Source organism: Harpia harpyja, chromosome 4 (genome assembly GCF_026419915.1).
Source record: "Harpia harpyja isolate bHarHar1 chromosome 4, bHarHar1 primary haplotype, whole genome shotgun sequence".
Lineage (NCBI taxonomy): Eukaryota > Metazoa > Chordata > Aves > Accipitriformes > Accipitridae > Harpia > Harpia harpyja.
The window spans coordinates 86,026,505-86,046,332 of NC_068943.1; the positions used below are offsets into that span (position 1 = coordinate 86,026,505).

Consider the following 19,828-nt stretch of genomic DNA (forward strand, 5'->3'; position numbering starts at 1 on the left):
GCCCCGCCTCCTCCACCCAATATGGAGTGTGGCCCCGCCCCCGCCTCCTAGGTATAAAGTGAGACCGCCCCCCGCCTGCCCATTTATGGGAGTCCCCGCCCATTACAGTCTCACGCGGCGGAGGGGGCGTGGCTTGGCGGCAGGCTGGGTAGCGAAGGAGCGGGCAGCGCCTGGAAAGTGCCAGCAACGGGCGGGGGCGGGGCACGGTAACGGGGGCTGATGTCACGACACGGGTGATGCTGTCACGGCACGACACGGCTCGTGGCCGAGCGGGCATCGCACGGGAGCGTCCCAGCACCATCCCGAAGATGGAGGTCTGGTGCCCGCGGGCTGCCCTGGGGGATGCTCAGGGCCCCCCCCGGGGGTGCTCAGCGTTGTGCATGTGCTGGAGCCCCTCAACCAACCTCCCCTGCAAAGGCAGGACTGGGGAGAGGTGCCAGGGACGTGCCCTGTGCCAGCACAGCCCAGCTCCCTGGGCTGCCGTCCTGCTGCATGGGCACAGCCAGGAGCGTCGCAAAGCACGGGGCCAGGCGAGACCAGCAAACACAGAAACTGCACAAATAAAAGTCAGGAATATTTATTACATATCAAAAAAAGCTACATGTTTTGGGCAGAGACCCCCCCACCGGGCCGTCACGCAGTCCCCAGCGCGGTCCCGCTCTGCGGCCAGCAGCTGCCCCGGCAGCCGGGCTCAGCCCAGCCCCACGCCGCTCCCCGTCACGCCTTGGCACGCTCGGCTCCGTCGTCGGTGCTGGCTGCCGGCTGTGCCACCGCTGGCCCCATCTGGATGGGCACATTCCTCTCTGGAGCAGCCGGCAGGGCCAGCCTGGGGGCTTCGATGCGGAGCTGCCCTTCCTTGGACAGGGAGCATGTCAGCGCCTCGGCGTCCACCTCTTCGGGCACATCCCACTCCCGCTTCAGCACCTCGTACTTGTAGGAGAAGGAGCCCTTCTCGTCTGTGCTCTGCGTCTCCTTCTGCCCCACCAGCACCACCTTCCTGCCCACCACCTTCACCGACAGCTGCTCCGGTGCAAAGTCCTTCACGTCCTGGCAGACGGAGAAGCCCTCCCCGGAGCCCTGGGTCAGGGCTGCGCTGGTGCTCGGGGCTCGCTCTGCGGCAATGCCGATCCGGCTGGGGCTGCTCCCGCTGCTCAGGAACTGCTCGAAGCTGCTCATGAACTCCCGAGCCCTCTCCATCTCCAGCCGCAGCTCTCGCTCCAGCTCGGCGAAGAGGGTGCTTGGATGCGGCCAGAGGGTGCGGACGGGTCCCAGCCACGGGAACAGCGAGCTGGACGCAGGCGGCATGAAGTGCAGGCGGCAAAGCATCTCTGCTCCTGGTGCGTGCTCCTGGCGCGTGCTGCGGCTCGGCTCTGTGCAAGAGGCTGGAGCGGTGCTGGGCTGGGGCTGGGCAGCGGAGGGTTTTATCCTCCCCTGCCCAGGGGTGTGCCCCTTCCAGAACGCTCTCTCCCCACGCACCTTCCTGGAGCCATCGCCTATTTTTGAGAGGCTGATTATCTGCCAGCCAAAATAGCAGCGCCTGCTTCTGGGGACGAGTCACACGCTACAAATAGGGAGCTGCAGTCACTGCTGGGAGCTCGGGTTTCTGCAGAGCCACCGTGATGCAGCAACGCCTGCGGGACCACTGGCCGGGGGGGCAAGCAAAGCCCTTCCCACGGCCCCTGCACTGGGGGGGGCTCAGCAGAGCGCAGGTTACGCTGTGCCAGGAGCGCGTCACTTCGGCTGGCACAGGCACAGTCCCACCCCTAAAGCAACGCGTCCCTACGTCACCCACTGCCAGACGCCTCTCGCACTTTCTAGGCCCCCTCCCTCCCCGGGGGCCACCCGCTGTCCTGTCCCAGCCCCTCAGCACCCCACCTGTGCACTTCCCCTGGGGAGGGGGCCCATGGGCTGGTTTCTGCTCTCACCCTGGTGTCCCCCCTGGGCAGCTGAGGGTCCTGCAAATGGGGTGGGGGGCAGAGAGGCTCTCCTGCCTGCAGATGGGGGGGGGGGGGGCACAGGCAAGGGGGGGAAGGCAGGGAGGAGAGGAGCCCAGCCCCACTCCCTGCCTGGGAAGTAGAAAGGCCACAGATTTTTGGCAGGGGCAGCTCAGGCATCCCGCTCAGAGGCTGAGGTGATGCTGCTAATTATAAGCCAGGAGAGCAGAGCTGCAAGACTAAGGGCGAAGGTATGCTGGGCACGACGTAAGAGGTGCCTCTCCTCATGGGTGAGTAATAAGAATGAGCTAGAACGGGCTGGAAAGAGCTGAGCTCTTCTCCCGAGGATGACGTGATGTGCGGGTTGAGGCCACTCCTCCCGGGAACAGGAATAAAAGCCACGGGCAGCAGAGCCGGGGCAGAGCGCTCCCAGCCTGAGAGCCACCAGCAGCAGCAGCAGCAGCAGCAGCAGCAGCAGCAGCAGCAGCAGCAGCAGCAGCAGCAGCAGCAGCAGCAGCAGCGATGCTTTGCCGAATGCATCTCGCACCGTTCGCCTCCAGCTCCCTGGCCACCCGGCTGGGCACAGTGAGGACCCTCTGGCCGCACGCTGAGACCATCTTCACTGAGCTGCAGCAGGAGATGGAGAAAGCTCGGGAATTCATGAGCAGCTTCGAGCAGCTCCTGAGCAGCCACGGAGCCGCTGCCTTGGAGCGAGCCCCGAGCACCAGCGCAGCCCTGACCCAGGGCTCCGGGGAGGGCTTCTCCGTCTGCCAGGACGTGAAGAACTTTGCACCGGAGCAGCTGTCGGTGAAGGTGGTGGGCAGGAAGGTGGTGCTGGTGGGGCAGAAGGAGACGCAGAACGTCGATGAGAAGGGCTCCTTCTCCTACAAGTACGAGGTGCTGAAGCGGGAGTGGGATGTGCCCGAAGAGGTGGACGCCGAGGCGCTGACATGCTCCCTGTCCAAGGAAGGGCAGCTCCGCATCGAAGCCCCCAGGCTGGCCCTGCCGGCTGCTCCAGAGAGGAATGTGCCCATCCAGGTCAGCCCTGCAGCCCCACAGCCTGGACCAGCCTCCGAGGATGGAGCCACCAACAAAGCCCAGCTGTAATGGGAGGGGAACAGATGGCCCGCGGCAGGACCGGACCAGACAGCAGCAAGTCTCGGGTTTTAGCCCAGACAAGCTCCATCAGCAATGATGTCATTTTTTTCACTATACTGGAATGTTTTTGTATCCAATAAAAATACTTTTGCATAGAACCTGCTTGTGCTCTCTTGGTGTTGATTGATGGGGTGGCTGGGCTCTGGTCTCAGCTCTTAGGGGGCATGGTTAATGGTTGGACTCGATCTTGAAGGTCTTTTCCAACCGAAATGATTCTATGATTCTCGATGCCAGAGGAGCTGGATGCACAGAGAGGAAGAACCTCTCTTGGTGCCTCAGGGCAGCACAAAATGGGGCCAACAGTGGACCCAAAGGGAGGAAAGGGATCTACGAGCACGGTGCTGCTCAGGGTGGGGGGAGGCAGGAAGGGCCCCAGCAGGGAAGGGCAGCCCCACTCACCTGCACCTGAGCAGAGGCAGCTCTCCCAGGGAGCAGGCAGGCTGCCTTCACTCCCTCCTCATGCTACTGCCAGCATCTCAACCAGCTCCACAGCCCCTCCCTCCCCGGCCAATGCCACCGAATGGCAAGACAAACCATGCTGGATGGCCTGGCTAGGTGTAGGGTGCCCCTGTTGTAGCCACACTTTTCTCCCCACACAGCTTAGAAGGGGGCTGCTGGAGCCCCCTCTGAGATCCCAGCAGCAAGGATGGCAAAGCCCATCTCTGGGTACTGTGTGCAACCACCATAAACACCCATGCTCAGGCCTGGGCAGGCAGCAGGTATGCAGGCAGGCACACCTATTTGTGCTAAAGCTGCTCCAAGCTCGGACAGCCCTTCCCTGTGGCGGCAGAGTGCTGGCAGCGAGGAGGCTCTGCTCTGCAGAGCTGTGCTGCACACCGCTGCAGCCAGCAACAGGTCCCCAGCCCTGCTAGAGTCCCTTACAGCCAGCAGAGCAGCACATGCACAAATATGTGCTGAGCATATTTGCACATGCTCAGGCAGCAGTAAGACACCCCTTAGGGCATCACAGGCTCCTTCAGAGACCCAGAGTCCTGGAAGGAGCCAGAAATGAAGCCCTGCCGACCAGGAACCGATGAAAAGAAGCCAGCAGATGGCAACAGCACCTCACGTTGTTTCACAAGATTGATCAGATTTGGGATCGGGGAAGCCTTTCTCCAACATGTCCAAACCAGCAGCACCAGTCCAAACCACACTGGAAGAAATGAGACCTCAGATATCCCACAGAGGTCCTGAGCTCCTCTAGCAGATGAGCAGCCAGGCTCCCTTGCAGGGGCTGGAAACAACCAGCACCCACAGCACCAGCCAGGTGAGCAAAGCCCATTTGAGGCCACTGGAGCCCATACCACAGGCAGCCTGTGCTCCAGCCAGGCATTGGGAACTCAGTCACTGAGTCACTCCAGACCCTTCCTGCTCCCAGAATTTTTAGGGAAATCCAGCATGAGCAAAAGGCACCAAGACCTTGGACAGAGGATGAAGCCCACATGAGCCAAGGCTGTTCACACAGACAACTTTATTTGCAGCTACCCAGCAGAGCTTTCAGAGCCCCAACACTGCAAGCCAAGGGCAAGCCCAGCTGAGGGATGGTCACACAGTTGACTGTAGCTGTGCCTCTTGCAGAGCTTCCACAGCAGCTGAGAGGCAGCAGGTTCAAGCACCAGCACATCACAATCTTCAAGCTCTCCCAAGCACATACAGCGCTGGCCCAGCAGTAGAGCTACAAGGGGATGCTCCATTTTCCATATTGACTCCGGGTCTCACCCATGGGCGTAAGGATCTCAAAGTCCATGCAGCAGTGACAGGAAAGTACCATCTTTCAAGGCCATTATCCTCCAGGGACAGAGCCATTTTCTTCATTAATACTTGAGCACAGTATTCCCAAGCCCCTCCAGTTGTCAAGCTGAGCTCCTCTGCATACTGCTCCCCTCACCTCTTCCCAACTTGCACTGTAGACAGTTTCCCTAGAAGTATTAGGCAATGAATAATTCCCACTATTTGCCTCAAGCTTCCTTGCACGCCGCTGCATAGCACACCACAAGCTTACTGAACCACCTGCAGCATCATGGTAAGGAGTTCCAGCCTCTCAAGGGAGCTGGCTGCTGCAGGAGCAGCCAGTGCAACCCAGACTCAGGCTGAGGTCCAAGGGCAAGCAGCCCATGTTTCTCCCTGCCCAGCAAAAGGCGGCCACGTTTCCCTACAGAAGAGCCAGGTGTTGTACACACCACTGCAGCCTAGCGCATCTCAGCCTCCAGCACAACTGTTAAGTTCTAGTCCACTCCCAGTCTGGTTCAAGCTGATTAAGAAACATGAACATTGTTGATTATGATAGGTTTATAAAAATTTTTTTTAATCACACAAAACTGAAGTTTGTGATGAAGACTAAGTTGACAGTTCCTCTTAAATACCAGTATGCATAAGACATTGCATTAGGCACTAGGCAGCAGCCAACATCAGTTAGAGTCTGGCAACGGAAGCCATTTTAATACCTCCCTTCATACTTTGTGGAATTACAGGCTTTTGCAATACATATTGTTTCCACTGACAAGTTATCCGAGGTTTTCCCCACCCCACCTCTGTACATCAGTAAACCATGTGTATTCACACTAGAGTAGGGTTAACAACATTAGTGGCATCACAACCATCAAAAAAAGGACAATTTTCTATACAAGATCTTTGCAAAAGTTGCAACAGGATTAGTGCATTACGACAGAATTGGAGATAGAAAAAAAAAAAGAGTTGGCATGCTAGAGTCCAACACAAATAAAGACAACAGGCAGCTAGTTGTATGTACTATATTGACAAGATACTGATTGGTTACATGAAGAAACATACAATACAAAATACAGAAGAAACCAGTTTTGCTTCCCTCTGCCCCAACCCAGAATACTCATCATTGATTTGGTCAACAAGCGGCTGAAAAGCCAGAGTTTCTCACTATAATGCTACAGTTTAGTGGTTGTTCTAGGCATATCGTACTGGTATTAGCCTTAGCTTTTACATACGGGTAATTTTAAACAAGGTTGTCTAGTCTCAATATCCCTTTGTTTCCAACAGTGAACTACAGTACTGTGGGACCTGGGTGCTGCTGGCCCTCACCCGTGGGAAGGGGTGAGCTGGCTGGGCAGACACCAGGTCATGCATCCACCACCACCAGGAAGAGGGAAGAGCAGAAGTTCATATATTAAAAAAGTGACTTAAGACTTAGAATTGAATTAGTATTTGTACAGAAAGGTGCAGGTGGAAGAACTCCCTCCAGCCTATGATCAGAAAGGGATGGAGAAATCACAGCAGCCACCAGCAGCAGCCGCTCTACGGTAAGTGCGATTGTTAGCGTGGATTCCAGTCACGTCATTCGAGGGCTCCGTCGGGCGGGAACGGCTGCTCAATTGCTGCAGCACTGGCTCCTGCTAGGCTGACTGCTCTCCTGAAGGTCAACCACCCGATTCCTACCTGGGCCACCAGGAGCGTTCTGCGGTTCATTTTTTGGCAGTTTCTTGGCTAGAAAGAAACAAGATGTTAGTAGGCTCCTCTACAGAGGCCAACCTCCTCCCCACTGCAGACCACAGGCTGGGCTCAGCCCTGCTCTGGCCCAAGCCCTCACACCTCTTCAGGAGTTTGGGATCAGGCACTGCTAGCAGCACAAGTACAGCAAACAAACCCACTCCTAGTTCTGGCTGTTATCAACCCTGCTCCATCCTTACTCACCACCCCAGATAAAGGGAGAGAGGGAACAGGCCTTGCAAGGCAAAGGCTCTAAACACTCAGGGAGTGACTGTTCACAAAAGTATAGCAAACTGGTCATCTACTCCAGTTAGAGCCTCCAGGCCCTGGCTGACATGGGAGCTCCCATGGTTTCCAGTGGGCTGCACTGCTGGTACTCAGAGCTACTCCAGTCATCCCTCTGTACACAAGCTGTTACCTATTGCCATGAAGATTTCATTCACATTCATCGCTGTCTTTGCTGACGTCTCCATGAACAGCAAGCTGTTGTCATCTGCATATGTTTGTGCATCCTACAAACAATCACATTAGAGTGGTAAAGGCATCCTGCCAAGAGGAGGCCCAAGCAGGCTTCACACACTTCACTTGTTGGCAAACTAAACGCTGAAGAAACACTCTGTCCCACCCCAGGCCAGACATTCCTACCCCAGTCCCCTGACCCTGCCTGGCCAGGACAGCTGGGAGACGTGCACCACTGACAATACTGCATGGCTAGTGTCCCAGTAGCCAAGCTGGGGTACAGCAGCACAGACTGTTTGTGAGCCACTTGAGCCAAATGTAGACACAGCATGTCCCGAGCAGCACAACACCGTGTACTTTGGTTAGCTGGGAGAGTAATACACACTGTAAATGCACCACAAGCAATCCTGTGCAGAGGTCTGAGATAAAAGCTTCTCCTTGAAAGTCTGCCTTAGACAAGGTAAGAGCTGTGAAGAGTAGAGAACAAGCTGGGAATCATTCTTCACATGTCTTGTATCTAAAAGATGCTGTTTCATACACTGCTGAAGACAGCCCCAGATGAATAAGGCACCAGAAGAGACTGAAGACAGAAGCTTGTGCTCTGTGGGCCTTATTCTCCACATTCGTCATAACTGTTACCAACAAGAGCTACAAGTGCTGTGAAAGGAGTGCATGGGAAAGGCAGGCTACAATTCACTTTAAGTGGCATCCTGGGGTCCTCAGCTGCATAAGTCTCGGCTTCCACTCTCCCTCAAAGCATTTTGCACATAGCCAGCATATCCCCCACTTAAGCAAAAAACTGCTTTCCTGACTTGCTCAGGTAACAACTGATCTGGATTCCCACTCACCTGGAAGTCCACAGCTCTCTTGGTAGCAAGGTCTGCCTTGTTTCCTGCTAGTGCAATTACAATATTGGGGCTAGCCTGCCTCTGCAACTCTTTCACCCAGTTCTTGGCTCGTACAAATGTGTCCTGGAAGCAAACAGGAGGCAGCAGTCAGGAAGGGCAGCCTCTTACTAATCCACAGTGAAGATATGATTAGAACAAGTCTTTCCTGTAAGAAGTGTTCTGCCTCTACAGCACTTTGTAGCAGGATCCTTTATCAGCTTAGACAGCCTTGGTCAGAACTGAGGAAGAGGCCATTAGCAGTTTTCAAGAAACTCAGTACCTGCAGGCAGGCATCTGCAGGGACTCTGAACCCAGACACTCTCCCAGGGAACTGAGAAGCATCAGCTGCAAGCACAGACGCCTCCTCCCCAGCAAACACTCACAGCCCTACACAGTACTCACTGTGTTAGTGATGTCGTAGACAACAATGGCTGCCTGGGCACCTCGGTAATACATTGGCGCCAGGCTGTGATACCGCTCTTGCCCTGCTGTATCCCATATTTCAAACTTCACCGTTGTGTCATCCAGACAGACTGTCTGTGTTAGGAAGGCAGCTGAAAGAGAAGGTGCGTATTTGCATTACCTCCAGCTGGAGAGCCCCTACAGCAAGAGCCAGGAGCTTGGAGCAGTTCTGCTTTTGCATGGGAGTGAGCAGAAGCCCCGGACAGAGGCCAGTGTGGTGCTGCTTGCTGTAGAAGTTGCAGCTCTGCTGTATATCATCAAGCTCTTCGTACACAGAAACCCAAGAGCTACCATGCAGCCACCAGGAAGGTGGCCCCGAGAGACCAGGCAGCAGACAGCCACTGGAACAGCAGCACTGCCAGTCCCTTCCCCAGCCACCTCCTCTCACAGATCATACACTACAGCTGCAACATCATCAGGATTAGCTTTAGAGAGCACCACAGTGCCAAAGCACTGAAGTCAGCCCAGTTACACTGCACTCCCCAATTTAGTAACTGGTTATTTTCTTGTTCCAGTGAGCATACCACCATGCATTACAACTAGGATAAAGGCAACCAGCCTTGGATACAGGTTGGAGCAGAACAGCAGAGTGCCCACATGGCCCTCTGCAGCAAAGCATTAAGCCCTGCTTGCCCATAAGCTATACTTACTCCCTGCATGGGTTACTATAGGGACAAATCAAGCCTTTTCTCAGTACACACCTCCTAATATTACTGCCCAGAGACATGGGTGCCGACTGACCTTTGATTGGTGACACCGTGCTAATGATTTCAAGGTAAAGAACTACCAGACCCGAAAGAGCTGTGGAAGTAGTTAACAGTATCAGGCTAGAAACAGCCCCAAAATCCCAGGTCATGGTCTGAAAAGATAATTAAGGGCCATAAACCAAGCCGAAGGCCTCAGTTCTAATTAGAAGCAAGAATTCAAGCACTGGAAGTGAAGACACCTTAGAGGCAGACCACACAGTTGCCATAGCATTATTCTCTGCTGCACTGATCTTACACTAACAAGTTGTACACCAAGAGTTAAAGCATTAGCTGCTTGACTGTGTAGCAAAAACCCCAGACCAGACTGAAATAGCCATTATTATTTCTGTTATCCCTCAACTACATTAGTGAGGCCAGCATCTTTTAGCCATAGGAATTTGGAGTTGGCACTCACCTCCAATCGTGCTCTCCTGGTACTCATGGAACTGCCCCTTCACAAAGCGCAGAACGAGGCTGGACTTCCCCACTGCTGACTCTCCCAGGAGAACAAGTTTAAACTGGCAGATTTTGTTTCCAGCAGCTGGTCCATTCGGTCGAGCAGCTCCACCTCGACCTGCCATTGTGGCCTAAGTGCAGGGTTGCCAAGAGTTAAGGATGCTGCAGGTTCTGCACTGGGATCCACCTGGAGGCAGGTTGCAACTGGAAGAGGAGGTCAGAGTTAGTGACACACTCATGGACCAGCTGTACCAGTTCTAGAGGGTGGGTTTGATCTGCAGCCACCATCAGCACAGGCAGGTGGTAACTCCTTCCCACAGTGGAAAGTTATCAAGTGCATGCACCACAGTACTATTGGGCACTTTCTGTCAGTCAGCAGCTCCTTCAGCAGAATCTTAAGTCTTCTGAGCCTCCTTGGAGAAGGGATATTGGTAAAACAAGCTTCCCTCCCCTCCAGCACTTCCACTATGTGGGGATGTTACACACACCTTGCTAGGGTGAGGCAAGTAAAGAACAGCCAGCACACCAATTGGTGTTATTGGAGCTTCGTCTGTTAAAACAACAATTACTCAGTTCATGGAGGTAACTGAGGTTGACCTTTAGCTCCTTCCTCCACTCCTGAGTTCACAAGGTAGCAGCTTCAGACTATCAATGCAGTAGAGAGATGTTTGAGTGCCACACATAAGCCATTACAGGAAACAGTTCTGTATGTCAGTCCTTCAGATCACAAGGCATTCAAAGGCAGTTTCTATATTCAGTCTTAGTTTAGAGGCACTCACACCAAGCCATTAAATACTGTATCTTAGAGCAGTCCTGAGGAAGGCCCTTGAATTGCTAGGCAAGCAGCCTGCCACAGGGAACAAAGTCATTTGATAGCAGCCACTCACTGGGTACAGGCTGCATATTCAGAGACTGAAAGCTACTACTCCCCATCCCTGCTGCAAACAGATACTTACCACCAAACAAGAGTCTAAACAGCTTGATCCAAATGCAGAGGCAACACCTAATGCTTGCCACTTCCCACACCCTGTCCCAGCTGCCTCAATGCCCTTATCCCACATCATTCCAGGTCATCAGGCTACTGGCCACATTCTTCCTGAGAAGTCTGTTCAAATCCAGTTACGCTGAACGGCACAAACAGGTAGCATCACCCACGATCAGAGCTGCCATCACATCTCCCCAGCATCAAACCTCTAGAGCTGTGCAGAAACACAAAACCATTGCACAAACAGCATGACAAGCTGGTTTACATCCATAGTTAACCACAAGTGAAGTCTCAGTGCCTTCCTAACCATTTAGCTCAACTGCATGCAGCAGAGAACAGGAGTACTTTCAAAGCACAGAGTTACACAGATTTAGGCATATTTCCTGTACTCATCACAACTCCCACTTCCTGTCAATAATAAATGTTACAACTGATTGCATCTGCTCAGTATTGCCGCTTTCTCTTCAACTCTCATAACCCAAGCTTCTTGTTGACAGAAACAACTGCAAAAAAAAAATCCCCCAAAAGCCAATTTCTCCTTGTTCTGAGTGTACCCCCAAAGAAACTCTGGGTATGCTCTGAGCACATCCAGCGTTTACCCAGCAAATAGCAGATCCCCAAGAATAAGGTTAAAGCCAGTTGAAATGGGTCTGAACTGGAGCAGTGTCCTGTGAAGAAGGCTCAGGCCTGCCTCAGTACAGAGGCTTACTAAAGAAGAGTTTAAATACCTGCTTTCCAGAGCAAACCCTGTCCAGTTGTGACTGCTGTGAGGCTACTCAAGTTTAAACTCAATTCTATAGTTTGACAGGAAACCTACAGCCATTTCAGACCAAGAGCTCATCCAGAGGGATAGCCCATTAGCATCATCAGCTGGAGAACTTCTTCAGCTTTCAAAACACAAAAGCACTTGAACATACTCTGACCTAGAGACATTCAACCTCAAATTGTTTTGACCAAGAGGCAAGTAAGAAGCCTACTGTTAAGCCAGTACCGTTCACTGAAGCTAGCAGGTAGGAAAGACACCATGAGGAGTAACTTCCCAGTGCAGTGAGATGTTTCAGTAGCCTGAGCTGTGAAGAAGCCATCGCTTTGAGTGGCCTGTCCAGTCTTGGGTTAAGTCAGTGAAGAAATTGCAATTCAGAGCTGGGTCCTTGCAAAGGCTAGTAACACTGTCAGGACCCCCACCTCTGCTTCCGAGAAAGGACAAACACTGTTTTGACAGGATGAGAAAGCTTGATAGGAAGCAAATTAGCAACTTGTTTTGCTGGACAGTGAGGAAGCAGCATTTTGCAGCTCTGGCCAGAGGCAGCTTGGTTATCACCAGGTTTGCAAGGCACATCAGCAGCTCTACATCTCTACCAGCCTGAAACTTTCCACCTTTTAGAGTTTCTCCTCTAACCAGAGTTTGCAAGGGAACAGCTTTTGCTTGTTTAACCTTGTATTCATTTACCAGGGCAGTCTATCAGCAATATGTAAGCTCTGTTGCTGTTTCAGACTAACATTCTGCACATTAAATGCCACGTGAATCGTGCCTCTACTGAGTTATGACCTCCTGAAATATGATAGGGGTGATCCCCAGAGCAAAACAAGGAAATGAGCCTGTTGGCATCCTCAAGTCTTAGCATAACCAGTATTTCACAGATCTCAATTCATTTTGCCATCTGGTTGTGCTATCTGAACTCAAACAGAATTAAGCAAGCATGTCTGTATGTCCAACTCATCATGGAGAGCTACTGATCAGAGCAAGTAGTCAAGCAGCTAAAGCCTTTGACCACTTTTAATTATAGGGAACTTGATCATCATCTAAAGATGGTTTGAAGTTTGGCTGCAGGATTACATGACTTCACATCCACCTGAAGCTGCCAGATTTTCAGGATGTTTGGGTGGAATTTATGCAGTTCAGATGACCCTATTTACAGCTACGTCACTAAGGGTCTCAGGCCAAGAACATACATGAGATCAGGATGACCAGCTTAGCACTTCTGCTGATGTTCATAAGACCACCAAATAATTGAAGTGAACAACTATCAAACCTGTAGACACCAAGAACTCTCCATTGCAGGAGGATCAGTTTGGCACTTTTTGCTAATGCCAACATCTTTGAGGATTTCTACATTCCTGTCAAACAGAACTCTACTCTGCTGAATGCAGAAGTAACAGGCAGCTAAACTGCACAGCCTGGATCTGCACTAGATCAGCCCACACCGATCAGTGAACACTGGTTTGAGAAACAGGGAGTGCTTCCTGCTGTACAAAGCCATTCTGATGCTCAGGGAGGCTGTTCATCCCCTCTTCCACCACAGTGGATTGGGCACACACCCCTCCCTGCTCCCTGTGAGAACACTGGCACTGACACTTGAGCCATGGGTCAGTCAGACCAAAATAACTACAGCAATACTGTGCAGACAAATGAAAGCAGCTGAAGTTGCAGCTTGCCATACTAATCCAAGAAGTCAAGACCATGAGAAGGAAGGGTATGATAGGGTACTCATGTAATTAAGATTAAAAACTATTCATTTTCCTACTAGCTTCTTGTAACTAGTGAAACTCAGCAGCTTGTGATGTCACAAGATCCATAAAAAGGTACATGCTGGTTTGTTTGCTTGCCCTACCCGTGTCCTGCTTACTGAAGCACTTGCAGGAGCTCTGCATTACAGGAAAAAGTACCAATTTTTTTATTGCAAACTCTTGGAAAAGTCTCTTTTGTTTTGAGATCAAAGACAAGTTTCAATACCTGATGCTGTCCAACAACCAAGAACTCTTAGGTCTATCATTTCTGCAATTTATGCTCCTCTCAACACCTCACCTGTTTGCCAGTATTTGTTGTAGGGGCTTGTACACTTCCATGAATACTGAATTCAAGAATTTGAGCGCCCTAAATGAAAAAGTGCATGCCAGCACTGCTGCATTCCCAGCCTACCCAAGAGCAAGGTAGTTCTCCAGAGCTGTTAGGATGCTCAAGAATAACACAAGAGCTGGTTTCAAACAAACCAGCCCAGTACAAGAACTCCAGTCTCCACAGGGCCATTACTACGAGATCCCCATGTTAACCCCTGCATGAGACAATTGCTTCCCAAGACTCCCTACCACAGGGAAGCTGCTAGTTTAAGGTGCCAGAAGTTACAGACTCTGAAGACTGCTTCTGCTCTCAGCTATGCAAGAAGCCATTTCACTGGGGATTTGTTGGCTTAGAATCAAAATACTAAAGACAAAAGCCCCAGTGAAGTATTTATCTTGTTAAATAGCTGACAGCGTTACATGAATTCCTTGGCAAAGAAAGCCCTGAAGTTACTGAGTGGTTTTGCTTCACCTAACACTGAATGGGCAGCTAGCCACCACTAGCAGGAAGCTTGTGCTACCTTGCTCCCACTCAGAACTGTTAAGTCAGCTTTAGGACCCAGATTCACAAGCAAATTCCACAAGCAGGACTAGCAGCAAGTGTGGGACCCGCCAGAACAACACACAGATTCCACTAGCCCAGATTAGCATAGGATGGAGTGTCAACCTGATTTTCCAACACATTAATATGATTAATAAGAACAAACTTCAAAGCCTTACTGCAGTATGGTCCACACTGCAGAGGAAGGAGTAACAGATCCAGCTCTTACCAGCAAGATGAACAAGGAAACAGACTTGAAGTACAGACCTCAGTCCTTCAGGCCCCATAAAGTCTGATCAGTTTTAATACTTCATCTTTCTACAGACAACATGCACTTCCCCCCACAAAGAATACTTAGTCTCTTGATCAGTAAGGCTATTATCTGGAGCTTCAGCAACAGCACTAAATTGGGGAATTAGTTATTGCAGTTGTCAGGAGCTATGCTACAGCTTTAAAATGTAGATTCGCAGACCTAAATCAGACAAGGCAGCAGTTCCAGAAGTACTACTATGGTTGTTACACTATCATAAGTTAAGGTCACAACTTGTCTGTAGAGTCTCATGACCAAGTCTCCCAAAGACTTGGGCACACTCATTTTAATTTAGAGGTAAATAGGATTTACATTGGCAAAAAGTCAAATTACTTTTTGTTGGTAGCTACAGTCCTGAACAAGCACAGTAGAATTTGTAACACCAGCTCCTTTTCATGCTTTTAACACATGCATCTGTTTCCTGACATCCGCAGAGCCATGGCCTCCAAAGCAGCCCCAGCAGCCAGCTGTTTTTCAAAGCAGCTTTTCAAAAACAATTCTATCAGAGATTTCAAGGCCACTACCCTGCAGTTACCACTCAATCCAGCACAGATGCTATGTGCAGCTGAGCTAGCAGGACAGTACAACATGCAGCTACCCCCAGCTGGGCAATCCAGGGCCAAGCCTGCAGAGGCGGCCTTTCCATCACTTCACAATGCAAGCTGAAGCCTGATCTTATGAAGGACAGTTGCCAAGCACAGTGAAATGGAGCCATCTTCCTTCAGTCATCTCTAAAGCTTTTTAAAGCTTCAAAGCAAGACAAACCCAAGAGAAGAAATCCCAAGGAAGGCTAACTTTCTGCTACTTCTCAGGGCCTCATGCATGAGGCCCTACCGACAGGCTGATGCTCAGTGCCAAGCACAAGTGGCCAAACTGAAGATCTCATCTGAACAGACAGCACTGTACCTGGACAAGATCATCCAAAGTTCAGATTGACTCAGAACACATTGTTACATACAGAAAGCTACTGCTCAGTCTGAGACTAAATCTCATTTCCTAGATGTCATCTGCTTGAACTAGGCAAGTCAGCTCTAAGACTGTTAGGAAACTACGAAGCCAGGAACACTTGTGCAACCTACAAAGCTGATCTGACTTCTCTGGAAGATGAGGCAAATATCACAGCCTGCATGACTGAGTCAAGAAGTGCAATAGTTTGGTCAAAGGGAGTTCTCAAGCTCCCTCAAGCTGCCTTAGCGCCTGTTTAACCCCATACACATCCCCTCAGAAGGGTTTCCTAGGTTTAAGTGGTTATCCTTTACCAGGAATTCTCAAAAACACCTCATGATGTGAAAAGATGTTACACCTACTGGTGCTACCTTGGAGCTACAGTTTTTTAATACTCACAGACAGTTGACTAGGTATCAGCAACAAGAGTTATTACCATGTTGGTCACACTGGCAGCACAAGGAAGTTGTATGCCAAATCCAGTGGGGGTTTTAATTCTGCAGAATAGCATGACTAATTGCTTTTAAAACTGCAGTTAGTGTCCTATTAGATCACCACAGCTGAACAGCGAAACAGACAGTGAGGCCAGGCTGAGGTGTAGTGCTTCTGCATATCAGGATCGTATATCAGGAAGACAACAGGGATAACACTAGAACTCACATTCTAACCAGGGCCACCAAACCCCCAGTTGTGTTGACACAATAGCAAGTGAACCCACACAAGACCCAAGTGATGGAAGACCCACAAATGCAAGCTTTCAGCACTACTTTGGTCAAGCTCTACTTAAGTAAGCTATGGAGACAATACACTTGCAAAGATTGCTTTAAAAAGAGTGGAAGGAGAAGTGGCAGCTTTCTACGAAGTGTTATCAAAGCATGAATTGCAGCAAAACACTTCTGTGGAAGAGTTTTGCATCCTCCTTCATTTCATATAAGCTTCTCACTAGCTGCAGGGAGCAAAGCCTCCGTATTCCCTGTCCCCACATTAACTCCCTCTTGGAGGTCTTACCTACTTTTAGTTATCCTTGATACTGCAAGAACTTAGTCCTATTTCACAGAAGATGAGGCACAGCTAGGCTGAAGGAGAAACTCATGAGTACAGACTGGACCAACTACAAACTGAACAAAAGCATCAAGTTTTTAATTCTGCAGGCTAGGTTCTTTTAGCTCCTGTTCTTGATACTGTCCACTGCTCAGCATGCCCTCAAGACACAGCTTAATCTTGACCAGAAGTCCAGCAACACATGCCTTAAATAGCACCTACTGTTCTGTGAACAATAAGGCAAGATCATTAACAATGCAAAGCAGAAAATTGCCATCTTCACTGCAGAAGAGTCAGTGACCTTCATAATATCTTTTCCAGACTGCACAAAGATCTCTTGCCTCTAGCAGCTCCTTATTTGGAACTCTACCAAACAAAAGCAAACACAAAAACCAGGGGTTTCTTATCTGTTTATGTAGAACTACTCCAGCAGTTCATTCCTGTGCTCCAGGGGAGGAAAGCGTTCCTTTTAGGATTTAGATGAAGCTTTATTCTTCCCCAATACTGTCACTTCCAGGAAGGTTCATTGTTTCTGGCTAGCATTCGGAGTGTTTTCATAGTGTTACTCTGACAACTTCGCAGAACTTGCATAAGAGGACTTCAAACTTCATACCCCAAGGGAAGAAAACAGCTGACTCTGCCATTTCTACATTCTACCCTCTTTTAAGTATGCTGACTGAAATACTTTGGGCTACACCCACATCATTAGAAGTGTTCCCATTTCATTTCCTGTGTCTGAAAGTACTTGGCATTCTTTCCCCCTCCCTTTTCAGGGAGATGCCATGACCACCTATCTGCTAAACATGCACCAGTTTAAGAAGTTAGGATCACTATCAGGGCCTAGAGTAATTCTAGAGCTGATCCCTCCGCAGATGCAGAAGAGCTTTGCTGTAATGGAGATAATGTCACTTCTCATCACAACAATTAAGTTTGGCCAAGCACACAAAGTATGAATACATTACTAGACAGTTTTGTTTCAGACACTGCCCAATCCATTCTTGGTTTCATTAGTAAAGCAAATAGACCTAAACCCAACCCTCTTCATAGTAAAACTAGACAGATGTTTTATTTTACTGTATTCATATCCATACATCAAGCTAGCCTTCCCCTTACTGCTCTCTAGTAATTTAAACCCTTCTTCAGGAGCCCCACTTCATCTTGCCTGTGTTGCTCCGTCACCTGAAGGGGTATCAGCACCTACTTAAACAGCCTCGAGGGACCTACAGTGCCTGGCACTATCTTAAAACAAGTGTAATCTAGATTAGCCTATAGTATCTTAGGAGGGAAAGATCGCCTCCAGAGGTAGATTTTTGCTATGAAAGTAGTTGATTGTTTGGGCATGCTGTTGAGAAGTCTCAGATGATTTCAGCACCGAGACCCAGTTACTGGATCCAAGCATTGCTTTTCTTAACTGTACAGGTCTATATAGACTTTTGCTTTATCTGCTCTCCTCACTCCAAGAGTGCTTTAAGACCAATGCTGTCTTGTAGCTGCCTACACACACTGTTCTGAATTCTTCACCCTTCTCAGTCACAGCTCTTTCCCCTTATTATCCAGTTAAGCTGAAAAAAACGTAAGATACTTCTGGAGTCAAGGCAGTAGCAAACACTAATTGGATATTCCAAGAAAGTTCACTCAGACAGCATGGCATGTCAAGCCAATATGAATCAAAAGTATCTTTCTTTTTTTGGTCTCAACCAAGCTTCAGAGTCCCGCCTTCAGAGTAGGCTCAGGAGTCCTAACTTAGTGCAACGCGGAATTGATGTCATGCTGTAAGCGGGGCAGCTCAAATATGTGTTGACCCACCACACAAAAAGCTATGAATAGTAGATGCAAGTTGTTCCACATAAGACTTAAAATAGTACCTCGGCATACTCTCTTCCCTCTGATTTCCTTACACGCTCAGAAACAGTCAAGGTCAGAACTCCGACAGCCATGTACAAAAGCAACAAGCTAAAGGTCAGCTGAGATCAGGTCAACACTGTATTTGGTCCCACTGGCAGACCAGTTTACAGTGAGAGTCACAGTTACGTTAGCAGAGAGCAACTACGACTGCCGTGGCTCCTCACGGCCCCGACCCAGCCCCAGGAGTTTTAGCAGCACCTTGAGCATTACCAGGAATAAGGTTCAAGCAGATTTCACAGGATTCAGCACTACAGACCTGCTGCTCACACTTACACCTGCACTATTAGCCTTTGCAGGATCACACACCAACTGTGCTCTCGGCTTAGGCACAGTGGTCTCTCCCACTGTGCTGAAGATCTGAGGATGGCCTCACACCCGAGCACATCTGGGTTTCCTTCCAAACAAGCTACAAAACTTCCTTGCAGACTTTGTGCCTCGTTCAAGAGCCTGCAGCACCGCATATTTCGCTTCACAAATGCTCCTTGAGGGGCACAGGGCCTGTGTTTGTCACCGGCAGCAATCCAGAATAGTCTCCATTCCAGTAGAACCTATTTTCAGCAGATAAAGTCACATCCTTCATTTAGGCATTCTCTACTTGGGAACCTGGCTGGGCTTTCAGACTTCTGGCATTTCTACACCCACCTCAGCAGCCGACTAGCTACACCAAAACATTATACCACTTCTGTCCTTACATGTGCCACACCTTCCGCAGATTCCACTTAACTTTCAAACAGCCATTGCTACAAGAGAGAGAAAGGAGTTAGGAAAGAGCGGCCAGGCAGACCCAGCACGGCGACAGCAGGCACCGGCACTCGCTGCCGAGCCAGCCTTTTCCACTCGTGAAGGAACGCAGCCCGAAGGAGTGCCAGACCTGAGCCTCCACGAGGCCGACGTGACGTTCTCCCCGAGTTTGAGATCGTCACCTTTGACGCGCCGGTCGCTCCCATCAGCGCAGCTTCCCTTCCTGGCTCGGCTCTCCACGGGATCGCCGCCGGTGCCCCACGGCAGCGCGGCTCTCCCGCCTCGCCAGGACACCCAGCGGGACCGGCTCGCCCAGGACCCGGCGAGGGACGGAGCCCCCCCCTCCCCGCCCCGCCAGCTCGCTCCGGACCCCGGCTCACGAAACCCGGCGGCGCGACCGGGACGCGGCGGCCTCGCCCCACCCGGGGCTGCCTCCCCCGGCCGGCCTGCCGGGCTCCCGGGAGAGCCGGGCCCCCGGGCCAGGCACCGCCCGGGGTACGTCTGCGGCTCCGAGCCGCGCCGGGCACCGCCTGCCCGGAGCTCCCGCGGGCCGCGTCACGCCGCGGGCGGCCCCGGCCCCACTCACCGCCCGGAGCGCCGCTCCCCCCGCCGCAGGTGAGTCTCGCAGGCCCTAGCCCTCACTTCCGCCTTTACCCGTTCCGCTTCCGGATCCTCCCACCCCTTCCGCTCCGAGCCCGCCGGCCACAGGCAGAGGCGCCTGCCAATCAGCGGCGCCCCGCCCCGCGGGGGGCTCCGCCCCCTCGAGGGGACGCACCGCCTCACGTGAGCCGGGCGGCGTGACGCCAGGGCGCGTCCGTCGCGGGGGACGATGGGAGTTGTAGTCCGGGGGGGGGGACACGACCGGGGAGTCCCCGGCGGGGACCGGGAAAGGGGGGTCCCGGCGCGGGGGGCGAGCGGCGACACCGCGGGCAGGCCCCGCGCAGGAGCCGCGGGCAGAGAC

General features: G+C 51.3%; 3 protein-coding genes across 4 annotated transcripts; 1 reads left to right on the forward strand and 2 right to left on the reverse strand.

The window, feature by feature from the left end:
- Nucleotides 1–561: 561 nt before the first annotated feature.
- Nucleotides 562–1,701, reverse strand: LOC128141017 (heat shock protein 30C-like). Its single transcript, XM_052785544.1, has one exon. The coding sequence runs from the start codon at nt 1,324–1,326 to the stop codon at nt 718–720; it is 609 nt and encodes a 202-aa protein (XP_052641504.1). The 5' UTR covers nt 1,327–1,701; the 3' UTR covers nt 562–717.
- A 663-nt stretch (nt 1,702–2,364) lies between these two features.
- On the forward strand, nt 2,365–3,190 carry LOC128141018 (heat shock protein 30C-like). Its single transcript, XM_052785545.1, has one exon. The coding sequence runs from the start codon at nt 2,457–2,459 to the stop codon at nt 3,039–3,041; it is 585 nt and encodes a 194-aa protein (XP_052641505.1). The 5' UTR covers nt 2,365–2,456; the 3' UTR covers nt 3,042–3,190.
- A 1,356-nt stretch (nt 3,191–4,546) lies between these two features.
- RAB5C (RAB5C, member RAS oncogene family) lies at nt 4,547–19,546 on the reverse strand. 2 transcript variants are annotated; one of them, XM_052785542.1, is made up of 7 exons: nt 19,454–19,509; nt 10,518–10,760; nt 9,521–9,765; nt 8,300–8,451; nt 7,859–7,981; nt 6,970–7,063; nt 4,547–6,548 (listed from the first exon to the last, which is right to left on the reverse strand). In XM_052785542.1, exons 3-7 carry the CDS (start codon nt 9,684–9,686, stop codon nt 6,433–6,435), a joined length of 651 nt encoding a protein of 216 aa, XP_052641502.1. In that variant the 5' UTR covers nt 9,687–9,765; nt 10,518–10,760; nt 19,454–19,509; the 3' UTR covers nt 4,547–6,432. The 2 variants fall into 2 exon arrangements, with proteins under 2 accessions (XP_052641502.1, XP_052641503.1); XM_052785543.1 differs by lacking the exon at nt 10,518–10,760 and having other exon boundaries at nt 19,454–19,546.
- Between the last annotated feature and the right edge of the window lie 282 nt (nt 19,547–19,828).

Excerpts from the sequence above, each read along its gene's own strand:
- LOC128141017 (XM_052785544.1), bottom strand. The coding sequence starts at position 1,326 with ATGCTTTGCCGCCTGCACTTCATGCCGCCTGCGTCCAGCTCGCTGTTC.
- LOC128141018 (XM_052785545.1), top strand. The coding sequence starts at position 2,457 with ATGCTTTGCCGAATGCATCTCGCACCGTTCGCCTCCAGCTCCCTGGCC.
- RAB5C (XM_052785543.1), bottom strand. The coding sequence starts at position 9,686 with ATGGCAGGTCGAGGTGGAGCTGCTCGACCGAATGGACCAGCTGCTGGA. Across the intron at positions 8,452-9,520 it reads CCAGGAGAGCACGATTGGAG|CTGCCTTCCTAACACAGACA; the intron begins GTGAGTGCCAAC and ends CTTCTCTTTCAG. Across the intron at positions 7,064-7,858 it reads AGAGAGCTGTGGACTTCCAG|GATGCACAAACATATGCAGA; the intron begins GTGAGTGGGAAT and ends GATTGTTTGTAG.